The sequence below is a fragment of the Sinocyclocheilus grahami genome, unplaced genomic scaffold, assembly GCF_001515645.1.
Source record: "Sinocyclocheilus grahami isolate Dianchi unplaced genomic scaffold, SAMN03320097.WGS_v1.1 scaffold56.1, whole genome shotgun sequence".
Classification (NCBI taxonomy): domain Eukaryota; kingdom Metazoa; phylum Chordata; class Actinopteri; order Cypriniformes; family Cyprinidae; genus Sinocyclocheilus; species Sinocyclocheilus grahami.
In genome coordinates this window covers 3,757,506-3,775,245 of record NW_015505235.1, presented here as the reverse complement: position 1 = coordinate 3,775,245, position 17,740 = coordinate 3,757,506, and the positions used below count along the sequence as shown (strand labels likewise).

At 40.3% G+C, this 17,740-nt stretch overlaps 1 protein-coding gene across 1 annotated transcript in view; it reads right to left on the bottom strand.

The window, feature by feature from the left end:
* LOC107584049 (ELKS/Rab6-interacting/CAST family member 1-like) overlaps positions 1–17,740 on the bottom strand; it is a 198,789-nt gene that overhangs the window by 13,786 nt on the left and 167,263 nt on the right. Inside the window, exon 17 of the mRNA XM_016270453.1 lies at positions 3,106–3,291. Coding sequence (XP_016125939.1) covers positions 3,106–3,291 — 186 coding nt within the window. The remainder of the gene's footprint in view (positions 1–3,105; positions 3,292–17,740) is intronic.

The following is a 17,740-nucleotide window of genomic DNA, read 5'->3' as shown; positions in this document are numbered from 1 at the left end:
ATGAGGGTGAGTAAACGATGACAGAAATGCTGTTTTTGGGTGAGCTATCCCTTTAAGAGAAGAGAAACAAGAAGGAAACACTGTCTTTATAAGCAATAAACTGTGAGAGAGACAATAGAAATCAGGGTAAAAAAAACAAAGTCATACATTACCCAGCTCAGTGCCAGCTTGGAGTGCCAGGCCAGTAAAAAGTAAGCCCATAAAAACTGTTAATTAAAAGATCAATGTTTAGCTTCAAAGAAAGGGCAAGGGCTCAAACAGTGTGCGGCCCCTTGTAAATACTAAAGCACATTCTGAATGCAAGAGGCTTGTCATTAGTAGAGGACTGGGCATAGCGGACACCAACCTCAATCCTCCATGGGCTCGATGGCGACTGTGCCACAAAAGGCCATTCAATTAGGTACTAATATCTCGGTTTATAAGAATGATGATTAGCAAAGAGCCCCCTCCCAAATCAAGACTACGGAGAGACATACGTGCCATCAAAAGACACCACAAGTAAATTCATGTGGACGTTACTAACAATAATGGACTGAACAGAACACGCTAAATAAGCCAATAATGAGCCCAGACTTTTCTCGTCAATTTGAGCCTGTCATGGCCAAACGGGCCCGTTCTGGCATCTTCCATGTTGAAGGGATCTAAATGGGTGAACTGCAGCGCGGAGAGAACACTAATGTAATGTGCTACACTCCCAATGCAAAGAAAAGAAGAGAGGTCAAAGAAGACATCAATCAAAGGGGCTTGCGAACGCCAGCAACTCGTCCAATCCACCATCTGCAAGTGATTCCACCATCAGAGAAAGACCAAAAGTGTCTTCAAGCGGATTGTGTCTTACATGCAGGACATGTAACTGAAGAATGAGCAGGATCCCATACATGTGGATACCATATGGATGCGAAATACTAAATATCTCCGAGCTATTGGATTTGGAGAGGAAAAATCCTGATATATGTGTAACCGTTTGAGAGGTAAAGCCTAACCAGTGAAACCTGAAATATTCATTATCACTGCCTTAATGTGTCCGACACGAAATTGGCATGTTGGCCAAGCCGAAACAACTCTGCCAAGTGTTGCAACCCTGCACAAACCAGCACGCTCTTGAACAATCCTACATAATTCATTTGCTCCGTGCTCACCAATTTATCTGAGGACCCAAATGAGTCAAAAACCTGGCGCGAAGGTCCAGGAGTTCTTATCGCCCCCCATGACAGAGGTGCTTTCTAAACACTGTCAATGATAGTTTGGACAAGATAAACACAGAATCGTTGACCTTAGAGAAGGTCCATGAGGAATAACAGTTTGGAGAGACCGAGCAAAAACAGAGTTCAACAGCGCTTTTCAGGATAGCCACTAGAGAAGGGCTTGAGACTGCAATTGAAAACCATTATTCTGGAAATTCTAGTCCCTTTTAAGCACATCATGGGCTAGAATTCACTTTGAAAACCAAAGATCAGACCTCATGTTTACATAGCGCAGTAGTCTTAACTGACCAGTGGCAACACTCAGTTTGAAAAGGCCAGGCAACTTTTCAGTCCGTCATTACAGTCTGGTGAAATCTGTCTCTCTCAAAGGAAAATAAATGTACAGACGTCTCTCTACTTCATATTAAACAAGTACTGGGGGGGGTCCCTTGGATAGTGCCAATTTTTGGAACAAAGTTTACTTGCAGCAAACTAAAAATCTTAAACATTATTTGTTCGCTGGCCAAAGGCTTGTCATCAGGCAGCCCACATAAAAAATGCATTTCAATAATGTCGGAGTGAGCCAAAAACCTGCCAAGCAGATAGTTCCCCGTGCAGTGAAACACATGAGCATTGTATGAGCCTTGGCACCATCACAGCAGATCACTCTCCTCTTCTCTTGAGGAATGGACCCGATTTAAAGTGAGTATAATGTATATGTAGACTTCCAGACAATTTATATTTCTGATGTTACAAAAAGCATTGGGGATGGATACAGAACCGGGACGCACTGACGCAGGGACTAAACCCAGTGTCCGTTTGCAGACAATTTACTGTTACGGTAGGTATGGCAATGGGTTCAAAGTGAAGCGCAGAAAACGGATCCACGCATGCATTTATTACAGAGAGGGGATCATTCATCATGGAGAGACTAAATCCAGCCACTACCTCCTCAAACGCTTCTCTCTTTCGCCGTCCAAATGCTGACACTCCTTTTCTTTATCGCGCCATTCCAGTTGCTGTTCTTTTTTTAAATGTCTTTCTCACCCCCCCTCCTCCGCTCTTGGCTCTCCCCCGCCTTTTAAGTGAGCCTTGGGTAGCTTTTTGGTTTTCTTTTGTTAAAGTAACAGTAAATGAAGCTAATAAAATACAATATATTGGACTATTTATTTTCTGTAGGAACACATTCCACTCTATAAAGAGGACTAATGGCATTTACACAGCGCCGGACTGATTCTTAAAGCCAATAGGAGATTTATAGACAGCGAACGTTAGCGTCAGCTAAGGGCCGTGAGGGCCAGGCCAGATGGCTCCAATAATCAATGGGTGACAAATCCAAGTACCCGAGAAGCCTTACGGTTCCTTGAGTGTGCATATACGCATAAATACACCAACTTTATTTGCTAAGTTGAGTCATGAAGAAAAGGCAAGATGTATAAAAAGTTACATTGATTTGAGGACCAAAGTATCCTCGACAAAGTCTTTATGGTAACAGTTTACAATAACGTTCAGTTTAGTACCATTAGTCAATGCAACAGGTATTATGAACTAAGAATGAACAATACTTTTATTAACATCTGTTTACATGTATCATTTTTCAATTGATCTTGGTTGATGTTAATCTTTATTTTTTTACATCTTCTAACTAATACATGTATAATAATTATACAACATATTATATCTGTATTTTTATATATATATATATATATATATATATATATATATATATATATATATATATATATATATATATATATATATATATATATATAATATTAAATAGAGCAAAATATATACAAATAGTTTTTACTTTAAATATATAAATATATTATACATATTACAAATTAAAATGAGTTAAACTAATACATACATACAATAAAAAGTGATACATTTCAGTGAAAAGAGTATCACCCTTTCTTACCTGCTCGGGGCTCATCTTCTGAAGCTCCTCCTCCCAGGCGTCCTGTTGGCTGCGGTGGTATGCGGAGGGTGGGGCCAGGTCCTGCAGGATGTGGGGGTCTCTCTCGTGGCACAGGGCCGTGAGGTGGCCGATGTACAGTTTCAGCTTACTGCGGTTTTGATTGAGGTCTATGAGTGGGGGGATAATCTGTCCAAAAACAGGAATGAGGAAATGGGTTAGAGATAAAGAGTCCTTTTAATCTCAGTTTTCCTCTACCGTTCAAGAATGAGATATCTGGACACGAGCCAGGGAGATAAAACGGCGGGTATGCAGACGCATGCTAAAATGACACACAAACAATACTTTTAGCAAGCCAGAACACTGAGTTCAAATTCAGCTTTGTCTCATATGATTGAATTCAGAATTGAAATTCTGAAAAAGAATTTATTCATCATTGAAAAAAGAAGGAGGGGAAAAAAGAACAATATTCAGTGAAAGGTTGTGGATGATTATGGATGATAGACCACAGCTGAAACACATGAATCACAGTGAGAACAGTGGTATAATAAAAATGTGTCAGGAGAAACATTCCCATTCCAGGAAAACAGACAAACAATCTCAGTTACCTGGACCGCTGCCTACAGATGCCCGGTCTTTACAAAACATCTCTATACACACAGCAGACACTCACACGGCTTTTCCATATCCATCAAAATAATACATACACTTCTGTGGGAGAAAATCCAGAAACCATATGTCTTTGTGCCATGTGTGTATCCTACTGGCTTCAACAAAGAATTCTGGTACAATGCATGATTGAGTCATCACATTTGTTTCACATCAATCTAAAAATGAGATAAATAGCAGCATGCAGTCTGTTTGGATATGAATGAGAGTTTGTTGTATGCTTTATTTTGCAAGTTGTTGCCTAGCAGTTAAAGGCCTGAACTGGAGCAGAACGCTGTAGGTTCTATAATATAATATAATATAATATAATATAATATAATATAATATAATATAATATAATATAATATAATATAATTTGGTAAAATTTCGCATGTTAAAAATTAGGGAGTACTAACTTGAAACTGTCTGCTGATGAAAAGTCATAAAAATACACATATAATATACTTAAAATATACATTTTTGGAACATAATTTTTTAGAATATACTCTAAAAAAGTATATTTATATTATGCAAATATAATATAATATATATATATTATGAAATTATTAACAATCAACAAAAAAAAGCATTTAGTATATAGTAAACATTTATATTAACAAAGATTAATGCTGAATGAATGATTAAATGCTGTTCTTTGTCATACACACACACACACACACATATTATAAATATATATAAAATAGTATGCCCATATTGATGTAATATTGAGCCCCATATTTTTTTTAAATAATAAAATAAAAAAGATACTATGATTTAATGACATTATATGAAATAAAAATGCTAATACAATCTTTTATATTGTATTGTTAGAGAATATTTTCTGCCACAAGCATCATATACACAAAATGATAAAAACCAAGGCTGGCTTTTTCCTTTCACATTCTCTTATATGAATCAAGATGTTACATAAGCTGGATTTGGGCTGCAATGGCGGATCCATAAATTCTGGGATGGGAGAGGTGAGCAATGCTTTTGAAATACTACAGTACAACAGAAGACAGCAGAAGATCTATTGAAATGTTCCCTTATAAATACCTTCTCAAAGAGGGCCGAGAACATAGTAGGGCTTAGGGAGCTCTGCGAACGGTCCTCATCACTCAATAGCAGAAAGCAAATACAGTTACCTGATTGTCGAGAAGCGGGGAGAGGAAACAGAGGCTAAAAAGAAAGAGTGAGTGATGAGAGAGATGTAAGAAAAGACAGGGACAGAGTCTGCTTTGGTCTGAAGCGGCCCGAGCTTGCAGGAACATTTGTGTCCCCACACTTTATTAATTCTTATTAACCCCATCTGTATCTTTCCAGGGCAGAATGTTATTCTTTTTTCGTTGGCTTGCCGTGGGCCATGAAGGCTCTCTAGGGTGGACCCTGGCTGCGGAGTGCGATCAAACAAAACTGTGAAAGAATGAGATGGAAGAAGGTGGAGGAAGACCAAGGTTGAAGAGCTTACAAGAGAGAAAGAAAGGCTAAAGTGGGCCGCCGGTTCTCTGGAGCCAATTAGACCACGCAAACTGGGTTTTCTGCATAGAACTGGAGCAGCAGACCAACATCATGCTCTCGTTAGTCTACGGTCTAGCGCGGCCTGGCCTCCAAAACCTACTAAAGCACATTTGGGTGCCAAAACTTAAACCCCTGCCTCATGGTGAATGAATAATAAGGCAGGAATTCATCTGTTGAATTCATCTGTTGAATCAGCTGTGACAAAAAAGTCTACATTTATCTACGTGACACACGGCAAACCAATGGCAGAGCCTGTCGTATCAAAGCCGGATCGGAAACAGCTGTATACGTCCTTCCGTATCTCCGTCAGATCTTGTATCTCAGCCAAGTGGAGGATATATGGGGCCTCCAGATTGACTGGCAACCACAGAAAGAGGGACGAGGCCTTAAAAAGGCGGTCTGATAGAAGCCCTCCAAACCACTGTGACAGAACAGCCGGGTGGATATGCTCAGAAAAAATAAAAAGATGGTGCCACATAAACGTGTGCACGCACACACCATTACACAGAGACTTGCTACATACATGCTTGACTGAAAGCATGCTGTGCGCTAATAAGCTTTAAAAAGGCCCATCAAATGATGGGATTTGACATTTATTCCCTTCTCTTCCTACCCATCTGCTCTTAGAAAGGATGAATGGACTCTGGTTCTCATCTGTAGACAAATGCCCAAACACGAAAATCTGTCACCCTCTGGTTTTAACTACAAAGTCAACACCTCTTTGGTGACAGAATGCGATAAACAGTCCTCTCGCTTCATTACCTGGAATCAGGCTAATGGATGGCCACAGTTAGCCTAGCGCTAACATCGGACTTGTCGTAGCTAGTGATGTTTTCCGTCAACTGGGTGCTGTCATAACTGTTTGGCTTGCGCCCGTGTTGCGGTTTAGTTTTTTTTTTTAAGTCCTGTGGTAGACTGAGATCATAAATAATGCAACAATAACAGAAACAAATATCATGCCCAGGTGACAGATTTACAACAGGGGAATTTTCCACACAAAGCGCCATTTGTCTCGTCTTGCTTTGGACACACACGATGGATGGGAGTGGGTCCCTGTTTACCCATCATGCTTTGCATGACGTCTTGGAAAAATGTCTCCAAGAGAAGGTATGCCAATAAATTTTTTTTAAATCGAATTAATTACATGATACGTCAATTAATCAATGAAAAGGATTTTAATCACATACATTAATATTAGCTGGAAAACCCCCAAATTAATGTACAGGTCATTTAAAACCATTAGATTACTGAGCTTATATTGGGTTTTAGAAGTCAACATAGGCATATTGTTTATTTTATTTCCAATGGATGGGAGTGGGTCCCTGTTTACCCATCATGCTTTGCATGACGTCTTGGAAAAATGTCTCCAAGAGAAGGTATGCCAATAAATTTTTTTTAAATCGAATTAATTACATGATACGTCAATTAATCAATGAAAAGGATTTTAATCACATACATTAATATTAGCTGGAAAACCCCCAAATTAATGTACAGGTCATTTAAAACCATTAGATTACTGAGCTTATATTGGGTTTTAGAAGTCAACATAGGCATATTGTTTATTTTATTTCCATATTATTGAACAATCATTCTGCAAACCACCTCTCAGTTTTTTTTTTCCCAGACATGTAACTGCATACATTGGCTATTTTTCAACTGCTTTAAATGTGGTACATAAAATCAAATTTTATAGTTAGTAGCATTTCCAATCCTGTTTGTAAAACTTGCATGTTACGATTTGCTTTTTGAAGTTATTTTGTAATGATGGCAGACTATTTGCTACCATTAAATAAAAAAGTTAATAAAAACATTTTTATATTAAAATATACAATAAAATTAAAATATAAAAAAGTTGATCAAATATAAATATAAAAATATAAAATTCCAAAACAATTTGTGGTTCAATTTCAATTAAAAAAATAAAAAATAAATAAAAATAATAAAATAAAAATAAAAATATGCACTGTCATTTTTTCTTAGTGTTTTTAATGGTTACATTTCCATAAATTGCTTGTGATATGTTGTGTACAGTAAACTGTTGTTAAGTACGAAGAACTGTACAACTGCAAAAACAACTGTATTGTTATATATACTGTTGTTGTAATTTAAAATATCTAATGTCATAACGAATTGTTGTCAGACTTTATATTAATGTCCAATTCTCACCATTAACAAATCATCAACTATGACTTTTGCCTTAATAAACTCCTAATTTGCTGCTTATTAATAGTTAGTAAGGTAGTTGTTAAGTTTAGGTATTGGACAGGATTAGGGATGTAGAATATGGTCATGCAGAATACGTGCTTTATATATAAATAGCACAAAATATAGGACAAAAATATAAACAGAATGTGGGTATTGACCACAAAGACCCTTGTCTTTTCTCTTGCTCTTTGCCACATTGATCACCTTCTTGAACCTCACACTCCAGCTCCCGCCTAAAGACCAGCGTTCGCAAAAGGTTCACTGAGGAATCTGTCCGTCTGCTCTCTTTCATTATGTCCCCTCTAAAAGAAACTGTCTTCACCAGATGCCGTGGTGTGTTGCATACCTACTCCTACCTGGCACTGTCATAACTCGAGAACCCCTCCTCAAAAAGAGCAGGGGGAAAGAGAAGTCAGACCCCTCTACAATGACCGGCCTCCTTCACATTCTCCCTCTCTCATTTATCACCTATCAGCTCATCGGGCGCAATTCGATACCCACACTGAGAGGCAGGAGCCTGGATCAATGCTGTCAGTCAGGCGGTCCATCAGAGACGAGCCACTGGCTCCTTCCTCACAGACTCTGGAGGCCCAGCGGCACAGGAAGCCCAGCTCAGAGCAGCTCACCCGGGTGGGGGAGGATCTGCAGATCGCGGGCCTCTCTCACAGTAGCCGGGCCCTGGCGCACATCCTTTCCCGTGGCTGAGAGTTTTATTGGGCTATCCTCTTTCAGTCTTGCTGCGCTACGAGTCCATGAGTGTTAAGGGGATAAAGATAAGGAGGGACTGCAAAGCTTCAAACCTGCGAGACACTGACAAGGCCGGTGGGCCTGCCGTCGTTAAGCACTTTTCAAGAAAGAGGCAAATCACCTCCACGGCATGCAAAAAAACACTGACATGAGAGAATAATGACTGTCAAATAAAGCGTAAGGGGGCGAAGAGACGCACGCATACCTCCCAAAAGCGCACGGACAGAAACATACGTAATTCGAGCGCGGAGAGCAGATCAAGATGGCAGATTAAGAGCAGGTGAGTCGGTCTGTCGTTCCATACTGTCATTTCATAAGCAACTGAACGCAATGCCTCCATCCACAACTCTCAATATATCTCGGTAGACCCCTCAGCGGTCACATAAATTCTGCCGAGTTTTTGAATGGTTGTATACGAAAAGACAATAATTCTTCCATCATGCAAATTATGGTCATTTTCGTCAGTTAAGGCTCGTTAGCATTCGGCCTGCTTTAAATCAGACACAGAGATGCAGTGCGGGAAGATCGCATTTATTTGAATTAATTAGGCGCGTGAGAGAGAGAGAGAGAGAGAGAGATGTAAGTAGCGTGTGTGAACCTGCGTCTGCGCGTCTCTCTCTACAATCAACGAGGTTTAGTTCATTCAAAAACAGCGATTTTACCCCCTCATTGCAGAGAAATATAACGTTGCGAGTCAGTAGCCTGTCGAAGCTATTTTACAAATAAAAGTTACCGCGCTGTGTTGTTGTGTGCAATAATGTGTGCGCGTGCGTCTATGAAAGCAGTGTAGCCTGCATATAGTTTTAGTTTAGCTATAAACCTGAGCCTGACCCGAACCCGCAGCTATTCATTAAACATTAACCCGAAGCCGACCCAAAACCCGAAAGTATTTCAGGACCCGTCGGGCTCGGGTCGGGTAGCAGACCTCTAGTACACAAAAGTAACAAAAACAAAAGTACAAAGTAATAAAAAGATATACCAAATTGCATATATATTAAATTTTTTTATTTACTAGATTAAAAAAACACCACTTCATATATCGACTAAAATATCAAGTAAAAAAGAAAGAAAAAAAATAAATTTGATTCAAAACAAAAAGTTATAAGTAACAAAAAGTTATATGCATATATATTTTATAACAAAAATAATAATTAAAATATTAAAAATAAATGGCTAAATAAATGTAAGAAAAAAATACAAATATATATAAATATATATATATATTGGTCGAAGTCAATTATAAAAAAGGTCCTACAATGTCTCTCTCTCTCACAAGCTACAAAACACAACAGCACTATATTTTAATAGATGCAAGATTTATGCATGTCAGAGCTCCGTTGCTGTAGCTTTTTATGAACTTAGAGCCTCGTCACCTATTTGCGCAGGTTTTTATATAAATGCCATTAGATTTATATCGGTGGGGGGGTTTATGACTGTTGACTTACATGCCAAAGCTCTCCCAGTCTTTGCCTAATAGAATAAGCAGGTCTTTAATAGCACTGGGTGGGGGAAAGCAGGACAAAAAGCCAGGGCAGGTTACTGTTGACTCTGGAGGAGGACAGAGGGAATTTTTACACCAAGTAACTCCCAGTGTCACCATCATAGCGCCATTTAAACAGACCATGAAGGCTGGAGTCTAGGGACGGCATTCCATTCATTGTGTGTTTGTGCGTAATGAGCAAAAAAGACTCAAAACTGCCAAAAAGAAATTAGCCTCTGGAAAAGGGAAGTAAAGCTGTCGTGTGGGTTGTAGTTTCGCTCCAGGAGGTGGGAGCAGTGGCCGTGGGGGTCGTCACCCTGAAGGTGAGGGGTGTTGGGGTAAAAGGAGGTCTTGACCTCTTCAAACCGAGGTTGAGGGGCATCATTAACCGGGTGTGCTGAAAAGAAAGCAGAGGAAGGGGCGAACATGTAGCAAAGCTCCAGAACATCTACCCCACTGTGAGGGCAAACCAGACGAGTTAATGACTTAAAGCCAGATCTGAGCATAACTACAGGGAGCTCTGAAAACCATGGATGGAAGATTTCAATCTTAACTATAAATGTGTCACATTTGACTTTAAACTTACGACGCAAGGAAGACCTTTGACTTGAGTCTTTAATGGCATCTTTCATCTGAGGTCTTAAAAGGCTTTCTGCTGTTTGCATTATTTTTGTTGTTTGACCAACTTCAGTCTCCTCTGCTATAGTTTTATGCCTTGAGGAATCAAGATTTGCCTGGATAGCCGAGCAACTGCCGTTATGACGGATGGGAATGCTAACAGATAGCTTTCTCCAGGTATTATAAGTGATTGGAGCAGTTTTGTTGCAGAGAGATCCCCATGGCCTCATGTTCACAAACAGCCCCAACTTTTGGGATAACTTTCTTGTCTTACTGTCAGAGCTCTACAAGAGAAGGAGTTTTGAGAACAGCTGTGGATGGAGAGATCTGAGGAGAACCACATCCTGAGGTCAAAGGGTTTCCCCTGTGTAGCACTCAACACCAGAAGACTTACGCCACTACGCATGTAAAGATGGGGGGCAGAGGAAACAGAAAGACTGAGAATGGGGCTCTAGCTGGGTTCAAGGGTGTTAGAGTTGGGAGAGATGGCTCTAACAGACTCCCTCTGGCTCAGAGGTAAGAAATACACAATCCTCTGCTATCACACCTGGTCCTCAGAGACAGGAATAATTTAGGTGTGGAGGAAGTGTGTCAACAGCTCAGTGGTTCAAAGAGAAATTGACACACATGTTCACATAGGCCTAGACAGTGTGACACAAAACTATAATATAATATAATATAATATAACAATCAGTGTTATTTTAGTATACTGTAATTGAGATAAAGTTTTCATTAATATTTTGATTTTTTTTTTCATATTTTCCATTTTCATTTTAGTTTTAGTTTAAATATATAATAGATTTTATTAATTTTTATTTCAGTTTTAATTTTATCTTGGTACATCAAGTTAAACTAAAACAAGGAATGTTGGCTAGTAAAAAAGCTTAAACTTTTGTTCAACCTTTTTAATATATATTTTATTTCAGTAAATATTTGCTCTATTTCAAGAAATGAAAATAGTTTTCTTTGTATTTTAGTTTTAGTTAACTCTAGTAACCCTGAATATAATTATTTATATCTATTTAATTTGCAATAGAATATTATTTAGGATTTTATAATAAATAATTAAATGTTTTATATTAAATCATTACATTTTAAATATTAAAAAACATACCATGAACAATGAACAATGAACTAATGCATGTATTTTTATAATGTTATTTTAATACCAACTTTAAATATAAAAGACTTGAAAAAGTATGTGCGATACATTTAAACTAAATTGTTCACATTATAAAATCAATATTTAAAAAAAAAAATCACATTGTGGATATGTGGTATCTCTACTCTTTTCATACATGTTATCTATACATATTTTATATTTATTCAGTATACACCATTGCTCCACCTAGCACTAATTTCACATGTGCACTTATGTCCTGTTTGCTAAGATATCTCTACACATATGTGTAACATGTTCACCTGTAACACCTCTTTTAAGTGTGAACCACACATGGCAGGTTTTGGCCTTTTTATTGACTGATAATAGAGGTAGTTCTAGGCCTTCGATTAGGCTTAATTGGAGAGCTGGGTAAACGGAAACAGACTGTGGGGGAAGAGACCAAAAGGAAGAAGCAGCAAAAGAGGAAGAAATAAAAGGAGAGGGAGCAGCGCTGCAGTTTCCACCCATCCGGTCTCCAGCGCTCATTCCGTCCACGGCTGGTTAAGTGCTAAATGAACTGGGAGATTTAAGGTGGTTGTTGGACAGCTTAGGCAGGGTGCAGAATCTGAGCCAGCTCTTTCCTATCAGCCTTAAATCAGAGCAGTGGCGTCCGCAGGGGGGCCAGGAGGGCTCAACCTGCTCCAGGCCCCCCATCCACAGCTCTGGAAAGCATTAAGGCCTATTGACATGCCGCAGGGAGTTTATTAGCAGTATGAAGCTAACATTCAGTGGGCGGAGATTAGGATGCAACATGTCTAAGCAGCACTAGCAAAAACAAGAACAATCTGGAAGTGAACAAATCAACACCTTTCCAGTGATGAATCCCAGGGAAATATCGCATAACCAAAGACAGCACCAGTTCCAGATGCATTGTTTTCCAATGAGCATTGGTTAACATGCATGGAACTCCCCCTTTTAATATATTCATTCCTTTCAGCATTTCTCTGGAGTGGGAAACGCTCAGACAATTGCGTTATCAGTTAGCAGACATTCTAAAGTCACAAGGATTTTCCACTGCTCACGGTCATGGACCATTACTGAGTAATATTACGAGCACTTTCCCCTCCTAACCTGGAGAGGGAAACCGACGGGCGCAGTGCCCAGGGTAGGGCTCCCACGTCCGCCCGTTAACACATCCACAAATGGCGCCCCGGACCAGGGGGCCAAAACGTTCCGACCACATAATCCACACCACAATGAGCCTCGAACTTTACTGTTTCAGCAGCTTGCGCAGAAATCGTGGCCACGCTGGGTTCATCGGGTTTGAGGAGGGTGGAGTCGCGCGATTATTTGTTTTGATAGGATTGTTCGCAGTCATTTGGTAATTCTGAGGTCAACAACAGAAATTCATACTTTTATTATCGCCAGCACCCACCAATTAATGACAGCCTAAAATCAATTTCAAGATTCAGAAGGGAGAACTGATGCAATGGTGGGGCACAAACAAAAAACAGGGGTTTTTCATCATTCAGCATTCACTAGAAATGCTGTGGTTCGATTGACATCTTTAGTCTATTTTCCTAGTTTACCCTCTGACATAGAAAAGGCAAGCAGAACCAAGCTGGCCAGTACGTCCTTGAGTTGCTTAGTTCCAAGAGGGAAACCAGAAACATGGATGCGCCATTAAAATGTATTTTTCTTGAGTGATGCATCCTGGGAGAGCAGGCCAAGACGTGTGGTTTGCTGAGGCCTTAAAAAGCAGGACAGTCAGGCAGTGAAGCAAGACTGGGCAAACGAAACTGCCCAAAAAAAGCAACGCTATGCCTGAGAAAGAGAAAGAGAAGAGAGAGGGAACATAAAGAACGAAGGAGAAAGTGTACATCAAAAGCGGCACCTTTGTATCTTCAAAAACAAACAAATGTTGCACCACAAGGCAGATAAAATCCAAACCGCAGGACTATTAATAGCTGGACTGGAAATCGTGAGAAACAGAAAGTGTTGAGATAACTTCTGATACGACTAACGAACTTAACCTCCCCAAACACGTACCATCTCCAACCGAGCCAGCTCAGAATTCCTCTCAAGAAAATACATATATGTTGACATACTCCGTGAAAACTAGAGGTGGCGGGGGAAGTCATCGCCTATCCAGCTGATGCTAAGCAGAGTCTCTCTCATGATCCAGCAGAGAACGTTGAGCCAGAAGCCTTGACAGAGGAGAGATTCAACACACTCCTATATGAGCTCCTATATGTGAGCTCATCCTTCATGACATCATCTCAGTGCTTAGATGCTGCCGTCTCAACTCTCTTCCGATTGGCCTATTCAAACGTAGCCGCTGCAGAACTACAGCCATTCATCTCATCTCCAAGGGCAGTCATCGGCCTCTCATCAAGCCGAGCGAGAGGCTCCGATTACGGGGTCAGATAAAACCCGCCGCATGCGTGCTGCTGGGACCGACTGGTTGATATCTGTCACACGCTTGATTGGCTCAGAGTAATTTCGCTCTATTGGCCTCTCCCGAGACTCTGTGAGCAACGGCCATCCGTCAAATGACCTCCGACCCCTTGTAAGGAGCTAGGGTATGTTTCCAATGACACCCTATTTCCTCATTTCCTATGGCATACTCTTACTCTGACAAATGGAGAAGCGATTCCTCTCAGAGAGTGACTGATTGAGCCATTTGGGGTACAGTGACGCTCTTCTGTTTCAGGGATGTAGATCTCAGTTTCATGGTACAGGAAGTGGGGCAGCATGGTTCAGGGGCTCCGCAGAAACCCCAAGTTTGTGCTCTGCCAAACGAAGTCCCCCAGACTGAGTGAGGGCCCCACCACTGTCTACCCTCCTGTCTGCACCAGGCGCATGGAGCCAGAGGCCAGTTTTATATTGAAATCATATGGAGGTGGGAAGGTTTCAACAACGACCCCCTGCAACTTTCCTCGCCGCCACATGTTTCCCATTTTAATCTAATTATAAATATTTGGACTGGAATCAGTTGGAACTGACAGAAAGAAAAAAGTCAAGCTGGAATAAACAATGCAAGTACAAAAGGCAAATAAGAAAGCAAACATGCATTTTGGGTTCATATTAATGACTTAAACAGAGCTGTTGAAATTTTCCCCCTCTGACCACTGAGCCATTTTTGAGCCGAAAGAAAAAAAAATAAAACCAAGTCAGCAACGAGGTCTCTGTTCTCTCACTGAGGGGCGGGACAGTTTTAATAATGTGGGCAAATGGTGGGTGGTTGCGCTCATGGGACGGGTTCAGCAGAGGTTACACCTTAGTTGCTCCAGCGGGACGGGTACCCACTGACCCCTGGAACATGCGAGCAACTGCCAAAGTCAGTTTCACAGTTTTCCATGGAATCACACCGTCCAAATGGTTAGTAATGTCTAAGGTCGTCAAATAGAGGTGACACGACAATGGAGTCTTCATTACTTTTCTGCTCCACGTGCTAACACCCGCTCTGGCATCGTGTCGTATGTGAGTCACTTTGAAAACAAACTTGTGACAAAAGAAAGACGGAGGAATGAGCAATTTAGTGAGGCAGATGCAGCATAGGGAAAAAAAGTGCTGGATTGACCTGTTTTGGTTAGGATGGAAATAACTGGTTGACAGATTTCTCGATCACAAGGATGTCTCACATCCGGTTCGGGGCCTTACAGTTTTCGCGGAAAATTAAATGATACAGTAGGGCTGTAGCTATCGATTATTTTAGTGATTGAGTATTATACCGATTATTCCATCGATTATTTGGATAAGTCGTCATTTTCTAGCATGACAAGCATGACATGATTCAAGCAAGACATAAGCCTTTACTGTCTTCTTGGAAGGCTTTGTGGCTTTTGTAAGAGGCAAAAATCAGTGGACAGGAAGGTAACTTGGAACAAGAACTAGAGTCCATACACAATTTTTAAACACATTTTTCTGCAACATGAAATTAGTTATTTGGAGAATAAACTCTCTTAAATGTCTCTCTACATACTGGTGTGTGTGTAAAACTTGTTTTTGATATCCTTCATATTCTGTGTACTGGTCAGTTCACAGCAGTGATAGAAATTAATCTGTTCCAATAAGTTTAAATAGATTTTTACATTTTATGGGCATTTTTACCTTTCTAAAACCTTTTTTTCCCTTAAAAGTGTGCATCATCTTTTAAATCAAATTCTTACATTTAATCAGTCAATTAGAATAATAAGACATTTGGGCTGTTACCAAACAAATGATATCAGTACCAACAAAATTCATCATTGCAATGCAGAGGAAACACAGAAGCTGCATACGAAGAGGCATTTAGATGTAGGCCTATTTACACTATTTAATTTAGCTCAGAGGGACACAAATGCATTTAACCTGCAGTCACAAATGCATAAATAATATTTTGTTATTTTAAACATTAAATATTGAATACTGATATTTACAACTATTTTAAAAATTAAAAGATACTTTAAATGTGAGATTAAAACCGCCAGTAGGTGACAGTAGCAAGTCACTGTTAATAAGTGAGTCATTGTGACTGAACCGAATCATTTAAACGGTTGATTCATTCAGGAACGAAACGCCATCAAACAGTGCTGTGACTGTGTTTGGAATTATTTTTGTTGGCAAAATAGAGCCCTATAGGCAATATGGTGTCTAAAACGTAAGTATCTTAATGTTAACTTCTTGTTTATCGAACTGTTGCATAAAATCAGTATCACATTTGTAATCATGCTGATTTTTAGAGGTGAAAACTGGCACTCTTCGTGTGATATTGACTAACTTTCTTTCTGTGATATTTTTATGCATAACTGTATGGGTAGTGTGTGTTTGTGTGTGTTACAGAGAGAGAATAAGACAATCAACATGAATTGTGCTTAGTCTTTCACAAAACATAGCTAACTTAGGGACATCATAACTAGCCATCATATATCGGGTTGTGCGTCAGTAATAATGATCCATGGGGAAACACAGTGTTCCGTGTGTAGTTACAGTAAATGGACTAAACGAAGCCTTGATCATTTTTTGTATTCGAGTTACTCGAGGAATCGTTTCAGCCCTATGATACAGTCAATTTTGTGGTGGCCATCACGTTTCCCCCACTTCCTTCAGACATCCAGGCTCAGACTGACAAGCAATCTTTCCAAAATCAATTCAAGAGGACAAACAGACAAGAAGACAAGTTACTTCAAAAGGTCTGGACTACTGCTCTGTCAGTCCTCCTGACATTTGAAGCTAAGTCCGTCTTGACATTTACAATACCTGAAGGCAGAGCTTACAAATATTCTGTTAGTGAAACAGGAAGAACTCTGAAAGTTTCAAGCTCCCTCACTCATGGGTGTTAATTTCCAGAACTCTGAAAAACCAAACACATCATCACACAGTGACACTAGATTGATGGAAGAGGACAACAAAAGCAGACATGCATCAATTATCCACAAAGCCGCAGGAGAAAATGCAAAGCCCTAAAAGAACAAAAACACAAAACAGAGTCAAGGGCCAGAGAGCATCTGTAAATACACACCTAGCGATGCACCACACAGTCAGATTAAAACAGACTGTGTTTCATCATAGCCGAAACCGATTCCAGGGTTGCGGTGGGTTATCGTGCCAAACGGCGAGCAATTAAATAATCCTCGACCACCCACAATTCAACATGAAGGAGATCGGAGTCATGTTGAGATTATTACCCTCTCTAATCTTGCGCTTGTACGTACGACTGCAGTTCCTTGCCCCGAGAACACGCTTCGGAGAACACGGCTGCCCTTTATGTGAGCCTTAATACATTCAGGGGCCTTGGGGTCTTGATCTCCCCTGCTAAATGCCATTACAAGTTTTACATGGTCATATGATACACAAAGAGCAACTTTAATGTCACGGCTATATGTACAGTTTGGCACCGTGGGTGCAGTGGACGATCGGAATTCTTCCTCGAAATGTATCGTAGCGGCTCAGACGTTAAGAACTGCGAACGAAGCAAAAACCTTAGTGAAAGGGGCCCATTAGTTGCCTGAAATAGGACTCACTGTATGTGGGCAGCTGTTCGGATTAAAACCCTCCCTTCACACTGCTGAGACACTCGGCCCACAGCTCACACAATTCCACTCTGTTCTCCAGCACTCCGTTACGCCTAATTGCACTCGCAGTATATGCACTTTACCGCGTGCGACTGTTCATGCGACGGACATGTGTTATCTGTGGGCTGCATCGACGGGGAGCGACCTGCTAATTAATTACAGTCAAAACGCCACATGGCATTTAGCATCACCGTGGGCATGGGGCAACGGCTCTGATGGGAGAACGCAAGCGGTTGCGCATGTGTCCTATGGATTGAACATGTG